We start from the raw sequence: 20,831 nt of genomic DNA, 5'->3' as shown, positions 1-20,831 counted from the left end.
TAAATTAAAACAAAAATATTAAGCAAAAAGTGACAGATAATATTAATATCACTCGGAAACTATTTAAAAAAGAAAAATAAAAAACTATATATATGTATATTTTTTTATCTTAAAAAAAATTTTTTTTTAAACTTCTGATATGAAGTTGCAAAATATCGATAATTTATTGCATTTTTCATGTGTAAAGTAATGTTTCAACATAAGTTACATAATCAATAAATATTTTCAGTATATTCTATTAGAGATGTGTGTGCGATCTCCGGATCGATCTGCTAAACATCAATTTTTTGCAAAAAAAAGTATCGCTGTGAAATAGCTTTCTTTATTAAAGTTCCCACAAACACTGAATTACATTTCAAGAGAATGTTGATGAGATAAGTCAAGACAAACGAAGTGAGTTTATAAAGATGATAAATAAATATTGTCAATAGAATGTAACGAAAGTAAGCTTGCTATGAAGAAAATTACAATTAAAATGCGAATGTTTTAATTATAGAGAAATTCATGTCAATAATTTAAATTAGATAATGATGTAATGTAAATTGATTTATATTAGATAAGAATACTGATAATGACCAAATAAAATGATGTAGGATCGAAACGTCTGTTATTATTTATAAAATTGTTGAATTGGCACTTGTCGTATTCTGTTAATCAGTTGAAGTTGCAACGATTGGGTTCTCTGTACCGATCGCGCAACCGGGTTGTACCCGATATCAATTTAATTTCTGATTATTTTTCTGCTTTAGTGAAATGAAAAAAAATACTTAAGATTTTATATATAGTTACTGCACATAGATGAAAAAATGAAATTTCTTTCTTTAATCATGTGACATATAAGACAGATGGCTTTTTATTCTATAATATAAGAGTTAACATGGGCATTGGTTGCGTAAAAAGAAAATCCTAATTAGAATTGATATAGTATTTTCATAACACATTGTTATACAGTATACATGTAATGTAGACATCATACATGTATATACATATGTATACAAAAAATATTGATAACCATAGATACACATACTATATGTATGACAATAACCTACGTATTTGTAAAGTCCGTATTGAAGTCATAATCATCGGAAGTAAATTTAAATTCTTCAAGCTGTCCCGCTAGCTTGATAGTAGCTTTTTCTGGAAGTTGAGAAGTGACATTAAAAAAAAATTAAATATTATATTTGATCTTTTTTTCTTATTTTTTTATCATACCTCTTCTCAATCGTTCTTTTTTTTCCTTCTTGAATTGAAGTTTCTTAAGTTTATTTAATTTTTGATTGCCTTCAATTTCAAAAAGTGAATCTGGTTTCTTCTTTCTTTCAGTAGACTTATCCTTCTTCGTATTTTGCAATTTCTTTTTCAATTTCTTCTGTACTTTGTATTCCTGCAATAATATACCGACCAAATATTACAAAATAATTTTTATAGTGCATACAAGTTTCGATAAATATCCAATGTATTATCCATATTCGATAAATACGTTTCTGATACTTATATCTTACCGCTTCCTTTTGTATTTCGATTTCCATTGACGTCGTGACAGGACCTGTACTACTGATCAAGACAGGATCTGTGGTAGGATTATTTGTAGAATATGTCGCGAAATTATCAAGCATCATTCTTTCTTCCGCAGCAAAACTTTCAATATCAAATTCTTTAGCTACTTGATTGACTATCTCGGCAGATATGTGACATACCGGCTGTTCAGGTGGAACTGTATAATATCTAATAAAAATATTTTTAATGTTAGAAATTATCACTGTGTAAAGACTTGGAATGATATAATACAACAAACCTGATTTTTCCAGAATTCCAATCCTCGATAATGCCGCGCGCAGCAGCAGTCGCATTAGGTATTCCACCTTTCTTATATTTTCCCATTCGTGCTGCTTTCATGGCAAAAAATTCATCTGGTGTTGAAAAATCTTCCATATCGTACAACTCCATTATCTGTTGTCGTGAGACTCTTTTCAAAATCGCAGTCGCTGGCTTAAAAGGATCTTTCAATGCTTGAATTCTTACTGCATTTTTTAGAGCTACAGATGTATCATCAGAATTTTCATCCGAACTAGCGAATACTATACCAGGAGAATCTAACAATTTTATTTTAGAATCTAATTGGACTATTTGCATCGTTTTCGTTATTCCTAAAATTTTTAAAAAATTATAAATTGGATCAATAAGTGTACAAATAGTAATTAATTGACTTAATTATATAAATGTTTCATTAATTATAAATTACTACAAAACAATTTTTTTATTAAAAAAAGAATTAACAAGCTCAGAAATGTAATCGCTAAAACAAACGACATGGTTTAAAGAGTATGGCTGATGCACGAATTGGCAATAAGTAATTAATTAATTACCTGGTATATTTCCTACGTTGCACGCTTTATTGCGTTTCAAAGAATTAATAACGCTAGATTTTCCTACGTTTGGTAAACCAACAACACCCACTCTAATGCTGGTTTTTACATTATTACTATTTCTACAATAATTTCCGAGTAGCGACAGGAGCAATTCCGCTCCAAAGCAAGTGTTGCTCTGTATCATGGATTCCGTTTTCTTTCCTAACTTTCTTCTACCTAATCGATTCGCTTGGTTTTGTGTGGACGATTTAAATGCCACGGCAGGTAAACTGGCCCTTAAATACTTTAGCCATTGATCTAAATTATCTCTAGGAATCAAATCAGCCTTGTTCAAAACCAACACCAGTCTCTTGTTTCCTGCAGCTCGGACTACTTCTTCTACCTGTATTCAAATATTAGTAATAACAAAGTAATAATGGAGCTCGTATTGTAATTAACAACAAATAGACAAAAAAGGCCAAAACAATGAACAAATCAAAGATCTTGCTTTAATTAATATATATCTTATTTCATATTTAATATACCAAACGTTTCAACCTTACTAAGCCATCTTCACTCGCAATATTAATACATATGAATTACTTTCATCCTATACACAATTCTTTAAAAATATGATAGTAAACATGTAACATTACTATTTCTATTTTTTTCGTTACAAACTGTATGGGATTAAAATAGTACTGCAAATAATAATTGTGTTGTTAATTTTTATATTAATTTTAAGTTTACTGATAAATTTTTAAAGAATTGTGTAATGGAATGAAAGTAATTCATATGTATTAATATTAATATTGTGGTTGAAGAGGACTTAGTAAGGTTGAAACGTTATGCATATTAAATATGAAATGAAATACAGATTATTAATTAAAGCAAAATTTTTAATTTGCTCATTGTTTTAGCTTACTTTTTCTCTTATTTATGTCAGATGATGTCAGATTAATAAATTGATATATATTTATATTTGGAACAAAAACTCCACAAAACTTGCCTCTTTACATCGTGTTCCCAATGGATCACGAGCATCGACAACTTCAAGAATAACGTCGGCTGCATCCAGAACCTTTTTGAATTCTTTATAATAAGCTTTAAGTGAATTTTCTTCTTTAGCAACGCCTTTTTTTATTTGATCTTGAGCAGAATCTATTTCCATTGAGTTATGTGCCAACTGCTTATTCTCAGCCTGTTTAACCAATCCCTGGAGACCATCCTTGGCGAGTTGCTCGCGTTTTCTCTCACGCGCCGCTTCCTTCTGCTTCTGTTTTTCCTCCTCCCGTTGCTTCTTCATTGCCTCTACTTCTTTCAATATATCCTCTTTGAACGGACACTGATTCGGTATTTCCACTACCTTGGGTTTTCCTAAATAAAATTAAACTTATCAAACTGACTATTTTAAATACAAATGTATATCTTTATATTTGATAAATTAGAGCACTGACTTTTAGAATTTTTCTTAGCCTCTTTTCTCATTTTTCGGTTGTGTTCACGAACCTTTTTCTCAATCTTATACCTCTTCCGCGCCGGCATGCGCTTACTTTGCTTATCTATATTACAATAAAATGAGACAATTATTTTTAGAAGAACTATATTAATGTAATAAGATAATGACAAATATATGATAATGTCTTTGTTATTAATTACTACTAACAATAAAGATATGGACAGATTGAACCATTCTAATGCACATAACCTAATACATGTAACTTATTTTAGTCTTCCTCATAAAGTACGTAAAGCTTCAAATTGTTTTATGATATATTCAATACACTTACTGCGAAACTTCATATTTGCCAATAATATAACTTTACTATAAAACTATCGCAATATTTTTACAACAATAACGCTCGAAATAACCACGTGCAGACAATCGGAGCTCGGACTCTCGGACTGCTCGGAGTCTCGGAGTTGACACTGTTGGCAGAGTTGAATTTTGGAACGCACTCCTAAGTGCAAAAAGTGTAAGCAACGCAAGCAAACTCGTATTTCATCACAATAAATTACTAGAATAAGTTACTACTTCAGTGGTTTTGAATGCAATTTAAACAAAAATTAGCAAAGATATAAAATTCTAACAAAATTTCATGTTCCGAGGATTTTAAAAAATTTCTAATCTTTTTTTAATTCTATAATTTAAGAAAATTCATCTTCTAAAAATAAAAAAAATATTAATCGCGCAGCTATTATCTTTCGAAGTGATTTCGATTAAACCTTTTGGTTAACTTATATACATATACATATATAGTGAATTCAATTGAACCCCTGACGAAAAAAAAATGTTAACGAGTGCGCACTCAGTGGGCACTGGTGCACATTAAAATCGTCGTTCACTTTATTATGCGCTGTTAAATAAAATATTTTATAATTCGAAATATTTACATTTTACTTTTACATTCAGATTAAATCAATGTATAACTGCTTTAACAATTAATATAATGCCATAATGATTTTATCCAAATTTTTAATTATACGATTAATCCCTAATTAAATTTTTCCTTTTAGGTCATTCTAGTGAAACTTTTTCTTAGAATTGTTTATAATATAGTATTTTTAAAATAATTTTTTTTTTATATTTCTCAGATTTCTTTATATATAAATTGAAGTATTCTTCAAAGTACTGAGAAAGTTTATATTTTTTACAAATAAATTCTTTGTATGTGTACGTGAATTCTGAAATATTAAAAACATTTTAAGATGCCGCATTTTGTATAATTTTTGAAAAAATTAAATTTTAATTTTTCAAATTTTATAAGATTTCACCAGAAATTTTATAGCTATAAAAATAATAGAAACCTTAAAATATTTCAGAATTTACATATATGAAAAATTCTAAGAAAATATGTTTATTTTTTTCTTATTGTTAGAAAAAGAAAATATTCTTAAGTTTCTAAAAAGTGTTACAGTTTGTATAAAAATTCTGAGAAAAATTTTCACTAGATCGAATAAACAGCAAAAACAATAGAATTTGTTAACTCCGTCCATGTTAATAAATATCACAGATATGTTACCTTGACAAATTAATTGCCTATTAAGTTAATCGGAGTTGAAGTCACTCTCGAAATAATTCAGTTCATCCAGCGGAAAGATTGATTACAAAAAGTTTCTAGCTATATTTTATTCTTTCTAATCTATTCTTTTCCATCTTTCAAATTACTACTAATAATTAACAATTCTTATCCAAATTAACGAAATATTACATATTATTAAATTAAATATGAATATTATTTAATAAGTTCATCGTCAATTAAGTTAATCGCAGCCTGAGAACGGACGGTGAAAGGCACATGCATATATATACGAGGATGCGCATTCTCACACTTTCATCTCATTTTACAAGTGGCACTCGTCCGACACAGTATATAGAGACAAGGCCGTTCTGCCATGCGGGGCGGAATAGAAATTTCCGTAAATTAATTTTACGCTCGTCCCGCGAAACGTCCCTCGAAATCGCGAGAGAGTGATACAGTTTCTCCTATCCTGATTCCCACGCCGTGTTGTACATGTTTCATGAAGCGAATGAGCGATGGGCAGTAGAATTTGTCGATCTGTCCCATATAGAACAGAATTTGCAGCAATATCGCTGCAATAACGCTGCAATGCCTGCAATATTGCTGCAACTTTTGTGCTGTAGGGGGTGTTTCTCCATAAAAATTCATTTTTATCTCGATTTGAATCCGATTTGGAAAGCGCTAATTCGAATTTGTTGCATGGAATGGAAATACGATCTACAAATTAGGCCGGTATTCATAGTCAGATCTTATATTCAAAATCGTCTTAAGTACGAACCAATCAGAGGGCTGCATTAATGCCTTAAGACGGTCCTGAAATAAGAATCGACTATAAATATATCGGCCAGAGGGCCGTATTAACGTCTTAAGACATTACTTAAAACAATCTTGAAATAAGAGCGGACTATAAATAAGCATGCTCTAAGATGCTTTAAAATGCTTCTACCATAGCATTTATTCACTCTAACGCGCTCATTGAAGTAAGTAGGAGCTATAGCAGGAGCACCTTGAAGAATACTGGAGCATACGACGCGAAAAAACCTAAGGACTTAAAGACCGCGATGCCAAATTCACGAAAGGCGAAACGTATGCAGTACACGAATGCGTAATCGATTGTTTAAAATCTGATTTTACCGAATAAACTTCCGCTTCTTCCCCATAATATATGATGCATATGAATTGTATTGAATATAATCTTTTAATAAAACTACATTTTCTATTCAGAATTTTGAATTGAGCAGTATTCACCATGCACTTAAAAATTTTTTTAGATTGAAAGGCACAGAAATATTCTTCATGCAATTCCCATAAATAAATAAAAGTGCATTGGGATCGAAAAGAATTTATTTCAACGTTCGCGAATGCGTACTTCTGAAAATCTGAATCCATTTCGAGATCTATTTTAATCCATTCTCGTTTACTGGGTTGGAAGTACTTGAAAACGGCGCGCTTTCCATCGTGGTCGATCGATCGATTGATAGCAGGGGATCGAGTATAAAAATTACAAAAATGATTCACTAGATGTTAATCAATGAAATTATAAATATTCCAGTGAGAATTTGCTAAATGTTGTAATTTTGGTCTTATTTCAAGAATTTCAAGATACACGTTAATCGATCGCCCTCGGAATCTTCGGATCCGAGCGGCGAGGGGGGGAAGCGACAAGTAAAGTGTAGCGCGGTGTAGTATGCGGAGTAGAAAGGGGTACATGCCCGTTTCGGGCTCCCGCCATGCGGTGGCGTTGGCGCATCCGCCGCGACGATTCATTCCCGTAATGGCCGCCGTCTGCTGGCGTTGTCAGTGAGTGTGCGAGTGCCCGTCGCGAGTAGCTGCGTTGCGTCGGGAAGCTGCTACTCTGTCGTCGGTGAGTCTCGCGACTCTGCGATCACACGCGAAAGAGTAAATCGCAGTGGTGAGACGCGAACGATACGTTTTGACGCGTCGCGTCGCGGGTTATATTTCCCTTCGCACCGGCGGCGATTTAAAAACGAACGACTGCACATTAATTTCGTACACACAGTGTTGTGCTTTACCCCACCACCCTCTTCCGCCACGTCTCTCCTCCTCCTCCTCCTATCTGCTCCTGTCCTCTGTTTACCCGGGGCGCGCGACCGTGTCGAGTGTCAGCGACCCGTCCGAAAATCCGCGACGGCGCTCTTCCGGTTTGTCTACCTGATCGTCCCGCGTCTGTCCGCCGAGACGCGCCGATGCACGCAACGGCGTCGGATGGGTTCTCTTTCTCTCCCTCTCTCTCTTTCTCTCTCTCTCTCCTTTTTTCTTTCTTTCTCCTTCTCTCTCTTTCGCCGTCGAGAGATGGTAAACACATCGAGTGACAGCATGCGCGAGTGAGAGGAAACGTTTCGACTCGTTTGGCCGAAGTCGAAATCGGAATTTGCGAGGGAAGGAGCGTCCGGTAAGACCGCGGCCAGCAGGCCCCGAATTCTTCCTCACGTGGTTCAAGGCCGTCTAAAAGCGTCCGGACGTCACGAGTACTTGCTTGCTTGCTTGCTTGCGTCGTGAGGCGACGCGAGACGACGCTTTCCACGCGAGGCGACGCCGCGCGAGAGAGCTGTCAGCGTCGCCGAGACATTTCTCCGGTTCTTCCATCCCGGAATATCGAAGCAAACGAAATTCCGGAGCTCGAAGTCTTCTCGAACGACGACGACGACCCAAAACCCGATGCACCGTAAGTATCCTGTTTGGTCTCTTCAACTCTGTAAAGCTCGTTCCCATCAATGTATTCTCTAAGTTCTTTGAAATGGAATCTCATTCTAATGCCTGTTTCTTTATCAATAGAAAACTTTAATCTTAGTTGAGAACTTATTGTTCATTTTTGTCTAATTCTTAAAACTAGAAAAAGATGAAGAGTTAATGAACCGAGATTAAAGTTAATCTTACATTGGTGGAATTGAGCCAGTTTTGGAAAAAGTGGCTCAATTTTCAAAGGTGAGATTTCACTTTTCAGAGTGATATTCATTTTAAAAGTAGTCTTTTAGAGCATAGATTGACTTTAATCTCTTCAATTTATTCTTCATCTTTATCTAATTCTTAGAACTAGAAAAAAATGAAGAATAACAGAGATTAAAATAATTTATAGAAATATATAATAGAAATAATTAATAGAAATAAGCATAAAATCTATGTCACACTATGCATTGAAAATTAAGGATTGCGAATTGGACATTAGAATTCAACCATTTACATTTAATGTGGATTAAAATTACACTTACCTGACTAAGAATGATAAAATTTAATTTTTAATTCCTTAATCTTTTTAATCTTTTATGTATATTGTGTGTGACAAGGAGCTTTAAATCTGTCACTGCATTGAAGAATAAGAATTGCGAATTGAAAATCAGAATTCAGCCAATCAGAACGAAATGGATTAAAATTGAAATTATCTGATTGGTTTTGAATTCTACACTGAGAAAAATGTCTGATTAGAAGTAATTGGAATTTTAATTGAAATTAGACGAATCAGAACTTTCTGATCCTACTAATCTAATTGTGATAACTAGAATTCTGATGTAATCAGTTTTCTGGTTCGTCCATCTTCAACCAGATAATTTTCTCAATTTAATCTATAGTTCACAATCCTCAGTCTTCAATATGTAATGTGACACCAGGCTACGCCATGTGATTTAGAAATTACATATTAATTTATACTTTTCAAATATTTTCTTCAGTGATTCGATCGTTATTTTCCACCGATTGTAATTACTTTTTTTCTAAAGCAAAACAAAAACCGGTAAAGAATTTATATCGATTTCTATCAATGTAAATTAACTTTAGTGTCGAGTTAATTTACTTTTTTTTTAGTTCTAATCATTAGAAAAGGGTTAATTGACTCGAGATTAAAGTTTCTACATTATAGAAATGGACATGAGTTTTATGTAGATGAACTTTAATCTCGGTTTAATTTACTTTCTACTTTTTTCTAGTTTTCAAGAATTAGAGAAGGATAAACAGTGAATTAGACCGAGATTAAAGTTAATCTACATTGATAGAAATGGACATTAAGTCCGCGACAGCGATGCCGTCTTTCGCCATAATCCGTTTTCCCTTTGGATGTGTTTTGACATGTCGTTGAGAACGGTGTATATTCCTCGGTTTAATCTTCTCGTGACGGTGGAAACGTTATTGACGTATCTCTGGACGTTTCCGCTGATTTCTTCATTCGTCGCAACTTTCCAACTTTCTACATCACTCGTTAATATCGTCCTAACTGTGCCTCGGGTTAAAATGATATTTTAGATTTCGTTTAAAGTTAATTGAAGAATATTATTTCATTATCGTTCATTATTCTTTAAAGCTCACCTCACGATAAACATTTTTCATCGTAGATTTGTACAGGAATAATAAAATAATTGATTGTTTTCATCGAAAAATGTTTAATCTCTTCCCGGTGTATAGTGACGAGATTTAATTCTATTATTTCAATGTACCAATATTTTTCCTTGAGCACAACGTCATATTATAATCATAATTTTCTACGTAGAAAAGCGTATAAGAAAATGTATAGAAATAAATCCCCGAGTGGTTGTAAAAATGCCTAAAAGTTGTATCCTCCTTTATTGTATAACAATATTGAATATATAGTATGTACATAATATAATTAGCCTTAAAATATTACAAAATTAATATTGAGATTAATTACCGATATTACATAATTATTTACATCGTACGATGTCACACGACAAGCGTAAAATGAAGCCTGCGTAATAACAAGTACTGTAAAAAATAAAATGTTAATTTTAACTTAAAGACATATAGAGTGGACTTTCTGAGATATCAAAAAATGTAAAAATTAACATTTTTATGTTAATTTTAACATTTCAACATGCTTGGGAAGTTTACTATACGTCTTTAAGTTAAAATTAACGTTATTTTTTACAGTATGAAGTAACGACGAAGATAAAGAAACGATAAGGATGGTTAACAGACATTTTCAATAATAATTAACAATTTGTGTCTACGAGCACACGGTTTCTAACGAAAACTTGTCACGATTTTGCAGTGTAATGTTAATTAAAAAAGCGGCGCGAAATATCCATTAAGTCGCTATTTTTGTTACTTCTTAAAACTGTCGTTTACAAATCATGAGAATTGTTTATAACGACATCGTTTGCAAATTTCTCCCCTTTTGTCGTGTTCTAAAATAGACCAGTGCTTTTTAGCTAAAGTTCTCGTACGATTCATCTTTCTCCTCCCTCTTCTCTTTATGTTGGAGAAAAAAAAGGTGAAAAAATGAACGACGCAAGAAAAGTTCAGCTAAAAAGCACAAACAGGTCTAATAGTTACACCTGTTTGTTCGGCGAATATTGGGCCGAGTCGATACCAGTGCGGGCGTTACGTGGATGCGATACTCCGTACTTATATACATATCTACTTGACTGTGTCGTAATTGTGCAATGTAATTATGCGGTAAAAACACGTCACGTAAGTGTGGCTCAGTCTTATCAAACACTTGACTATTGGACAAACACATTGCGCGATGTCGATTTTGGCCTTTTTTTTTAATGAAAATTTTATGATTTCGTACTTACCACAAGTAATAAACTTGACATGTGACAACACGCGAGATTCTCACGGCAAGTCATTGTATTTTATAAAAAACGCAAACAGACAAAATTATTTGTTTTTCAGATAACTTTAAATGGACCTTTATAAAATCCTGACTCATATTGTTTATTATTGAACAATATGATGTAAGTACTGATTATGTAACTTTCTTTCTAAGGCGAAAATATGAAAAGTAAAAATTTCTCTATTAACGGTAAAAATTTTCACTTTTCATGTTTCTGTTTTAGAGAAAAAGCCATATTATTGCTACCATGGTTTACCGTAATTATTAATAATACGTTTAATTTTAAAGTTGTAAAAGGAAATTTTAGATCTTTTAGAACTTTAAGATTAAACTTATTTTAAATTAATGCTGTATTTAATTAGTTTCGATAAAGAAGGAATTATCTCAATTTTCATTTAAATGTTTAATTATTTTAATTGTCATTATTTTAAAAAATTTAATTATTTTTAAATTTCAATCATAAAAATTATCCAAATTATTGAAAACTACAAGTAATTTCAAATAAGTTTCTAGTATAATCACTTCGGTACAAAAATAGGAATTGTCCTTGAGTGTCACTGACGTGTTTTTGCAAAAACAATGATAGTGTCACCGACGTAAGCGCAAAAAGAAAATTTCTATACTAAGTACTGTGGTTTAAGAAACTCGGTAACTGAATGATTTTAAGATCGCTGAGAATGACAAAAGAATATTTCCGCCGATATATCTCTGTCAAAATGTCTCTTTATTTGACTTGCCCAAGATTTTTGACGATTTGTTAGAAATCTCTGGAGCTCTTGCGTGTGATTTAATAATAAATGTATGAATCTAATATATATATTTTTTTTTATTAAAAACAGCTTTGACACAAAAAACATTTATTTCTTCTCGAGAAATTGACATATTCTGCTCGTTATCGCTGTAAAATACGCTGCGATGTGCTTGATAATAAATGAAAAATAGTCTATTATAACCAGCTTACACAGCTTGCTTCTCCCGTTACTTACGATTTCTCCAGCAGGTCTGAGATATATCCGCGAAAATACAGAGAAAATATCCCGATGTCAATCTACGACGGCAATCTACGCGATGTTCGTTACGTGTGAAAATTTGATTATCGAGGGGAAAATCGATTTCAGTTACTCGTGATTTATGGCTTCGAGACGCGTGCTGCGTCATGATGCCTTCAAATTGCGGAAACCACTCGTTACCTTCGAAGATCGGACTGTACATCTTGTCCCAGCATAATTTTTTTGTCATTAAATGAAACTATGATTAAATGAAATATTCTAGATTTTAGATCATACAAGTTTCAAAAAGTTATATTATGTGTTAAGATGGTTGCCTTACACAGTTTTTCTAATATTATTAAATGAGAACCAAAACGTTTATTTTTTATATTTTAATACTTTTATGATTTAATTTAATTTAATTAGATGTATTTGATAATTAAAGGAAATTGTACGATTAAACGAAATAAAATGGAATATCCTCGATGTATCACACTACGCGTAAAGATAGTCTTTACGTCGGACGATTTCTCTAATATTGTAACGGTTATAGTTTAAACGTTTTCTATTTTTATATTTTTAGTTAGTACTTTTATAATTTGGTTTTATTTTATTTAATTAGGTATATTAAAGTCGTGACTGCGATCGTTAATTTAACTATTTTAGAGATTAATCTAATATTTTCACGCAAGAAGTGATGAACTATTTGTGTATTGCAAACAAGATCTAATTTTACGTATTATATTTATTTCTAATGTATGCCGAAAATAGATCGGGAATATACAAGAAGTTACAGGTTATTATTGCATATGATGCATATGATGAATGATCATACATATAATTATGAAACCATTATTTAAATTAATTTTCCTGTAATTATTAAAAAAATTTTTAAGATTTTACTTTATTTACATCCTAATTGGAAGCATTCTTTTCCGAGGTTTTTAATCATATTTTTAGTAACTTTCTTGATACTTGTTTACACGAATTATCGTCCTTTCAGTTTCAGGACTTTTTGGAGATCCAGAAAAGGAACGATTCTATGTTAAGCATTTCAAACAAAAATACATTTAAAGAATGGTATTTTAAAAATGTTTATGTATTTTTTTTTTAATATTAGGTCGGGGAAAAAGTTTCTTCGTCTTTAAAATAATTTTTTGCAAAAGTTTTTCATTTGTTGCAAAATTTTCGTTACAATTATATTATTCGTTAGAGCAAAGTTTCAGCTTTAAGAATCTGTTTTTTAAACTGCGGTATGATGATTTTTATCGGAGTTATGAGCAATTAAAATTAGAATGCTCCTTTACTCTTAATTCGCGAATAATTTAGTAACAAAAAATCATAGAAACATTAAAAAAAAAAGATTTTGTATAGGGAAAGCTTCAAGCTGTCACGATAGATAGTCGAAAATTTTCGTAAATTTTTCGAACACGTGAGAGACCCTCAAAGTAAATAGAAAATTTTTCATCTTTTTCAGCTCGTAGATTTTTAAATGTAAAAATTACCAAATTCACAGAAACTTAAAAAATATAGTAACCTTTCAAAAGTAGAGATTTCAAACTTTAAAACCCTTTTTTTAAATTTAAATTTCGTTCATTTTTGACGAAGATATTGTATATACAATTTTGAAAAATATGAAGAAACTTTTTCCCCGACCCAATATATTAGTATTGAACTTACACACAGAAAAATATATACTGTACACAAATAATAATTACTTATTTCAAATATTTCAAAAATTTTTATCACAAATCTATTATAAGTTCATCACAAGCATCTTTATTCAAAATACATTCTGACAATTTCAGTAAGTTTGATACTTCAATCAAGAATTATTAAATATAAAAACATTTAGTTTGCTCATTATATAATGTCACTTTTTCGATCAATTTTACAATATTCTTCAAGAGACAATAAATTCTTATAAAATAAAATATAATCAGAAGAGCTACGAGCCAAAACAAAACAAATTATGTACATATAATACAGTTGACATTAAGTAAAATAAAAGTAAAAACAAAATAAAAGTATGTCTACATCAAACTAAAAATATGTCTACATCAAACTAACGTTTCGACCACCTTCGGATCATTTTCGAAGTTATAAACAAGCATGTATATAAAAGCGGTTGACTACAATAGATTCTTATTTTGAGCACGTATTAATGAGTTTTTCTAAAATTTGTAATAAGTGGATATTTTAATGTTACAATTAAGAAAATATTCTTTGTTTCGTAAAGACAACCGTTACTTAAAAGAAAGAAAGTAAATTGAATAATAACTTTCCTTAGCAATAGAATGATATTTTTCTGTGTGTTTGGAATGCTCTAAAAGACGCCTTACAATATCAATAACTTCTAAAGTATATCTTAAAATTTAAAAACGTTATCTACAAGATAATGTCTTTAAATTTTAAGATAAAACAAAGAAAAAATAGTTTTTGAAGCATCTAAAAATTTAAATACAGGATCTGAAAATAATTTTGCTGTGGACTCTCAAAATAATTTTGTCGAATACAAACTGATTGCTAAAATGTAAAACTTTTTGCGGTATTGCTCATCATGCTTGAAATTCCTACGTAATTAGTTTGATGGTCTAACAAAATTATTTTTAGACTTGTATCTATAGCTATATCTTTACATATAAATATTAGGTATCTAAAAATAGATCTAGATCTGAAAATAAATTTTGTTGAGCTATTAAAATAATCAGGACGCTCAAATTCAACAAAATTATTTTCAGATCTAGCTACATATTTAAATACTTCAGCAAAACCATCCTTTCCGTGTAGATCAGAAAACTCTTTCTTTGTAGACATTTAGGAATGTGTATACTCAAACAACGCGTATATATTTATCTTTTTCATTACGTCAATGTTCCTTGAAATTTTCGACACTAAACTGATCACCTGTCGGTGCAATTTTATTTCAGGAAGATCTGAGTCAGCCCACGAGGAGTCGTCCGCTGGCGATGAGGGGAGAACCGTGCCAAGTTCCGGTACCGCGCTCTTCCTACGTTTCGTTTCGAATCTGTGACGTATCCTGGTCCGCCCTGCGAGGGATAACGTCTGTTTGTGACCCATCGACTGTGATTTCAACGCGTGACGCCACTGCCAAAAAGGAAACAAACTAGCGCCGATCGCGAAACCTGCGTCTTCGTCTCTGCTTCCTTCGTCTTCGAATGTATTCGTCGAAGAGGAGTGTCTTCCAACGTTGTATCAGAAACGCACGAGACGATTTTCCGTCGTCCTGCTCCGAGATACCTATGTCTTCCTACGAGTTCCAATGCCCTTGATCGGCGAAGCAACAGAACCCTTGACTTCCTTAAATTTTTCTTAAAGCACTCTCAAACACACGAAAAAAGAAAGTAGGATCGATTTCTTTGCCAATTAAGGCACTACGAATATCGTGTGCTCTGAGAATGTTGCTTGACCAAGTCGCGAACGCGATTCTTTAATTATATCACTTAATCTGTACCGTATTCGAACGCAAAGCTGCACATTGCAAAAACGGAGGTGCCTTGCCGTCGTTATCATCGTCTGAACATATTCGAATCGTGACATCATCACTGCGTTTATTCGCAGTTTAAGCAGCCACCTGTTCGAATTAGCATCTTTACAAAACTATTCTTTGTTCGTCGCGGGATACGGCAGGACGACACCGTGACGACTGTCGAGAAGCGCATCATCGAGTCGGCCGCGTGTGATGCGACGCACGCAGGGCTGTTGCTACTGTCGTCTCGCGTCATCTTGCGCGACCGCCTGGTGGCAATAACAGCGAAGATGTTCGGGAAAGTGCCGCCGTCAAACACGCCGGATCCGCCTAATAATAACGGCGGCCAAACGTCATCCAAGTCGTGCACCAAGCTGGCGACGACGGGCACAGCGTCGTGTCTGCCGTGCTTCTCGGTGGAGGAGACACCGACAGTGAACGTCGACGACAAGGTGAGACCTTGGCGACCGACGAAGGACAACGCCAACGATTCACCTACCGTCGTCTCCGAGGCTCCCAGCAACTCTCTGCAATCGCCTACCAACTTGTTGGACACCACATCCGTCGCGATGGAATCCCCTAAACCTTGCAGGACTGATGAAATAACAACGATCTGTGCAACTGTTTGTTCCAAGACCGCGACCAAGTGTTCGCCGAAAGAAGGTTTGTCGCAAGTTGGCAGGAATCACGCCAACGCGATGCAGAAGAGTCCCTCCGGTCAAAACTGCTCGAATTACTCGAAGACCGGCGTCGGCAGATCACGACGACCGCAATCTACCTCGACTGCGAGAAACCTTAACGTTGAGTTGTGTGCGAGAGACTATACAAAAACTGTGAAGAAGATTATTGCCGTTAATCGAGAGCCTCCGAGCGACAAGGAGCATCAGACGACATGTAACGAGCAGCAGTCCAAATGCTTGCAGGGATATACCCCCTCAGGTACGGTTGCTGCCAAATTATCTTCCGCGAGATCTTCCGAAATGATTTATACGTCGCTGTCGGGCGGAAAGAGATCCGATAACGAGGACTTCTTGACGGACACGTGCGCGAATTATTTTACGTCGAATGGCGCACCTAACGTGCCAGTTGTGAGCGATCACTTGCACGCGCATCAGAAGCCAGCGGTTTCAAAGGTTGATGTCAAGGATGGCGCCGGTGATTCCGCGATCATCACTACGCCTTGCGAGGATGACACCTGCGAAAGTGATTTCACTACTTCAACGCTGTCCAAAGATTGGACAGCGAGGAGGATTAGTAGCGACACGTTGCAGCAGAATTGCGCGTCCTGCCTACCACAGGATCTGCCCACGGAACTGCAACTGTCCAGCTCGCCGAGGAGCTACAAGGAGTTCAAGGAGAAGTGCCGCGATTCTCCTTGGCGGCCCACGGAGATGGCGGAGAGTGGTGCGGTGCACGGATTGACGATTTGCTCAGGCGAGACGTTTCAGGACTCGAGTTCGAAAAGGCGCACCGGGGCGTCCTGTCAAGCGCTCAGGCATGCCGTCGCTTCATTGAATCGCCTGGACGACTTCTACATGGAAAAGATCGGTGCGGGCTTCTTCTCGGAAGTTTACAAGGTAAGGTGATATTTGAAGAAAAAGAAATTATTATTATAATAATATATACCGCGTGAAAAAATAATTAGTAATCGATTTTGCGTATAAAAGAAATATTAATCTTATACTGAAAAAAAAATTGTTAATAAAATCATCTATTAAAAATTAATTGTATTGATAATTGAAGTTTATTTGGGATATGTCAACGCTAGAAATTAATATCAATAGATAATGAAAAGGATAGTATTTTTGGAATAGATCGTTAATAAAAAATATTCCTTCCACCTCTTTGCAATTCTGTGCGAATAAGCACCCATAAAACGTATTAGGTATATATCTTAAATAAAATAATTACGTCATGTAACTTTTAAATGCCATACTATGAGGAAAACCGAGTTATAACATACGCAGCCTAATTTGATAATTTTTATAAAAATAAACATTGTAAAAAATTATTTTTCAATCAAAACGCCGGACATCAAGAAACATATCAGTACTAAACAAATGTATCTTCCACCCAAAAAAAAATGTTCTGCCATTTAGCGGTTCCGTGTCAATGTCAAAGGATTTTCCATTTATATATGACTTCAAGAGGATACTCTACAAAGTAAAGGAATTTCGTATAACCATAAAGTGCTGGATTTAGGATTGCAATCCTCTCAATGCTAGAAGAATATCTTGCCGCTAGTATTTTTTGTATATCCTCTTATTTCAATTAATTTCAAAAGGTTATTAGAATTATTATAAATAGAATTTTCTATAGAAGAATTTATTTTTGATCATAGCTCATGTGTCCTCATTTTTATAGATGAATACTTTTTATAAATACACGCGTCTGATTCATGTAAGATTTTTTTGCTTAGAGAAAATGCTAAGAGGAATTCTCCGTTTATCGGCAGAATATTTTTTTTGGGGGTGTTATTTATAAAAATTATATGTAATGGAAAAAGCATGGAAATCTGATATGCCATACCAAAAAGACGTTTGAAGGATTAAAATTAAATAATTAATGTAATATTTTTTGCTTTACTGAACGGTAGAACGAAAATCCGGACGTTCACCTATCGAGGACACTATCAGATTTTAAGATACATATTTGATCGCGTTAGAGGAGGCTCGTTAGAAAGTTTTTCTCCCGTATGGCAATGCTTCTTCTTAATTCTCGCCATTGTTCATGAACAACAATCGCGAATTCGAAATGGACGCTCGCCGGATCTCGCTGTATGGAATGTGTGCTCTATCTTTGTAGATTAATATCTCGATGGAGATTAGATACGGCTATCTGGCACGAACGCGTAGCCTCGTGAAATTAATTCCATTCGTAATCACGCGGTTACTTATCGGCAACGAGTGATTGGAAGATGTATTTTTTTGTCCCGATTTTCCGGAAATGCATTAAATCTTCACTCTGTGTAGATCTTGTCAAAAAAGCTTTTTCCTTGGTCTTCAAACCATTAGATTCTATCAGTTACTGCGCGAAACGAAAGAAGCTGCGGAGGTGGAATTTTTCATTCGCAATTCAGTGATTCTGAGTCATGTGAGCGATATATAACTCCAACACGATAAAGATAACATTTATCGCATAAACAGCGAAAGGAGAAAATGCAAGTGTTAGCAAATATTTTACGCAAAATCTTAAGTAAATAGAAGATTCGCAACAATCCATTTTTTATCTGTCTTCACGTCATGAATTTCTACGTTAACTGCTGTTACAAAAAGTAGGAAGAAACCTGGAAACCACGGTGGAATTTTTTATTGGCAAGGAAATAGTTCTACGTTCCAAGTTTAAGCGACGACATCTTTTGACAAATGAAAATATTTCAAGCGAAGCAGACTATTTGGACGATGCACAACACTTGCTATAAAATGTACTTTTCTATAAAATTTCATGGTCGCACACACTTTACATATGTGACATTTACGTTCACAAATGCAGAAGCGATGTAGCGACTTCCAGAATAGTGTCACGGTAGCTTACGTAAATCATTGTCTTTATTTGCGGCCAGGAGTACGTATAATTATCGTAGGGTCTCATCCTTGACTTCATTTTTCTCGACTGATATCAGGACTTCGTAAAAATTACCCGCTTTATAGATAAATTTATCAATTGCTTCAATATCTATTCTAGAAATTATAGGAATAAGAAAAGCATGTTTAATACAAAAATATTTTTATCAATTTTATTCTTAACACTAGAACTTAACCAACACAAAGGTGAATGTTTTGTAATTTGACTGATTTGTATTTTTTAAAAATTATCCAAATAACAGTACATTTTTTTCGAGATTGTCTATAATTCTTATTTAAATACTAAAGTCTAGCTCATATCATCTAAGCTTTCATTACTTACGTTAGTTGTGTATTCACATATCACAATCTTATAACACTTTATCTACATATAATCTTTATTGTAATATATGATTAAATTAGTTAATCTATTTTGTCCTTATATTCCGTTTTTAAAGATGTATTTCTTAAACGTATTTTTTTAACAAAATATATATGAAGATATGAAAAAAATTACAATTTTTTCTATATTTGTTTGAAAATGATACAAAAAAGTTTGGCGGTGCTTTAGGACCTGAATAAAAAATTATTTTAATAAGTAGATATACTCTTTCTTCTTTAAAAATAATTGAGATAAAATGAGAAAATTTTCATTTAAACTAGAAAATTGTATTGTTAATTGTTTTAAATATTAATTTTATTGAACTGCTTCATATGAATATTTATTTTTATGCGAGAAGTATAAAATTTTCAATTCCGTTCACTTTTTGCAGAAATTATACATACATTTGATTCATCCTTATGTATACATATTTAAATAGTAGAAATTAATCGGTAGTTCTAAGTATTAAATGAAAGTTATGAAAGTTACATGAAAAAGTTACTCAAACTAATCCTTGAACATAGCAAAACGTATATAAATGTGGAAGTAACAGATGTGCCACTAGAGATTGTAGCAATTAGAATTTGCAAGCAGGAAGCCTCGTAAGCATGAAATGGACGTAAATAAATTATATCGCTTTATCTATCACGCTATTATCGTAACGGTGAATCGACGAGAGATGGGCATGTTGACTCGAGATAGAGTCATGTAGCAATTTTGCGGAAATCGATCGATTCGCTGTTTATAAGCTCGCGACACCGCATTCCGTGTCCTGCGGAGAGATTTATACACACGTCTCTTCTTCTTTCTATCGATCTAACTTCTCCGCGTGCAAGTGGTAAAAGTGGCCGGAAAGCTGCCCCAGTTCCCCGATATTCATTTCATGCAATCCGCAATTTTGCGCATTTGCCGGCCCGCGTTTGCGGCAGATGTGCCCGCCGAGGTGACGGCTGCACTGGACTACCTACCTACCTATCTACCTACCTACCTACCTACACTATAAGTCAGCCGAGCGATCCGGGACCTTGAGAAGTATGCCGCGGCTTCTCCGGCGTGGATAGGCGCGTTATAAATAGGTCAACAGGAAATTGAGCACGCTCTGTAGTGACTGCGGTGATTCCTCCGACGCAGCGGTGCGCAAATCTCGAACTTCGCGCGATTACACAGCCTTTCGGACTCTTTTCGACACATATGCTCGTTTCTACCACCAATGTAGATGAAATTTTATTTCGGTTTAATTTACTCTCTATCATTTTCTAATGTTTAGAATTGAAAAAAGATGAAGAGTTAGTTGAACCGAGACTAAAATTAAACTACATTGGTAGAAACGGTCAAAAGTGGCTTTCAGGAAATCGAATTTTTTTGCTTTATTTTTATCACTGATTCTTCTATATTCCTACGTTTTCCATGCCGAAAGTCGGGTTAAATTCATTTTAATAATTAACTGAT

At 33.9% G+C, this 20,831-nt stretch overlaps 2 protein-coding genes across 2 annotated transcripts in view; one reads left to right on the top strand and one right to left on the bottom strand.

Moving 5' to 3' along the window:
• Positions 1-1,021: 1,021 nt before the first annotated feature.
• Positions 1,022-4,255, bottom strand: Ns1 (Nucleostemin 1). The gene is made up of 8 exons (XM_018503319.1): positions 4,139-4,255; positions 3,806-3,910; positions 3,358-3,725; positions 2,367-2,751; positions 1,796-2,147; positions 1,503-1,725; positions 1,213-1,384; positions 1,022-1,137 (listed from the first exon to the last, which is right to left on the bottom strand). The coding sequence occupies exons 1-8, from the start codon at positions 4,149-4,151 to the stop codon at positions 1,046-1,048; spliced, it is 1,710 nt and encodes a 569-aa protein (XP_018358821.1). The 5' UTR covers positions 4,152-4,255; the 3' UTR covers positions 1,022-1,045.
• A 3,394-nt stretch (positions 4,256-7,649) lies between these two features.
• Positions 7,650-20,831, top strand: part of cdi (serine/threonine kinase) — a 44,610-nt gene continuing 31,428 nt past the window's right edge. Inside the window, exons 1-2 of the mRNA XM_018503318.1 lie at positions 7,650-8,057; positions 14,878-17,014. Coding sequence (XP_018358820.1) covers positions 15,728-17,014 — 1,287 coding nt within the window. The 5' untranslated portion in view covers positions 7,650-8,057; positions 14,878-15,727. The remainder of the gene's footprint in view (positions 8,058-14,877; positions 17,015-20,831) is intronic.

This window comes from Trachymyrmex cornetzi, unplaced genomic scaffold (assembly GCF_001594075.2).
Source record: "Trachymyrmex cornetzi isolate Tcor2-1 unplaced genomic scaffold, Tcor1.1 scaffold156, whole genome shotgun sequence".
NCBI classification, from domain to species: Eukaryota; Metazoa; Arthropoda; class Insecta; order Hymenoptera; family Formicidae; genus Trachymyrmex; species Trachymyrmex cornetzi.
The sequence above is the reverse complement of the archived record's forward strand: the minus strand, read 5'-3'. Positions and strand labels throughout refer to the sequence as shown.

What these genes read in the sequence shown, in the direction of transcription:
- Ns1 (XM_018503319.1), bottom strand. An exon ending in TGGAATTCTGGAAAAATCAG is followed by an intron (nt 1,726 to 1,795) that starts GTTTGTTGTATT and finishes TATTTTTATTAG; the next exon opens with ATATTATACAGTTCCACCTG. An exon ending in TCGAAATACAAAAGGAAGCG is followed by an intron (nt 1,385 to 1,502) that starts GTAAGATATAAG and finishes ATATTATTGCAG; the next exon opens with GAATACAAAGTACAGAAGAA.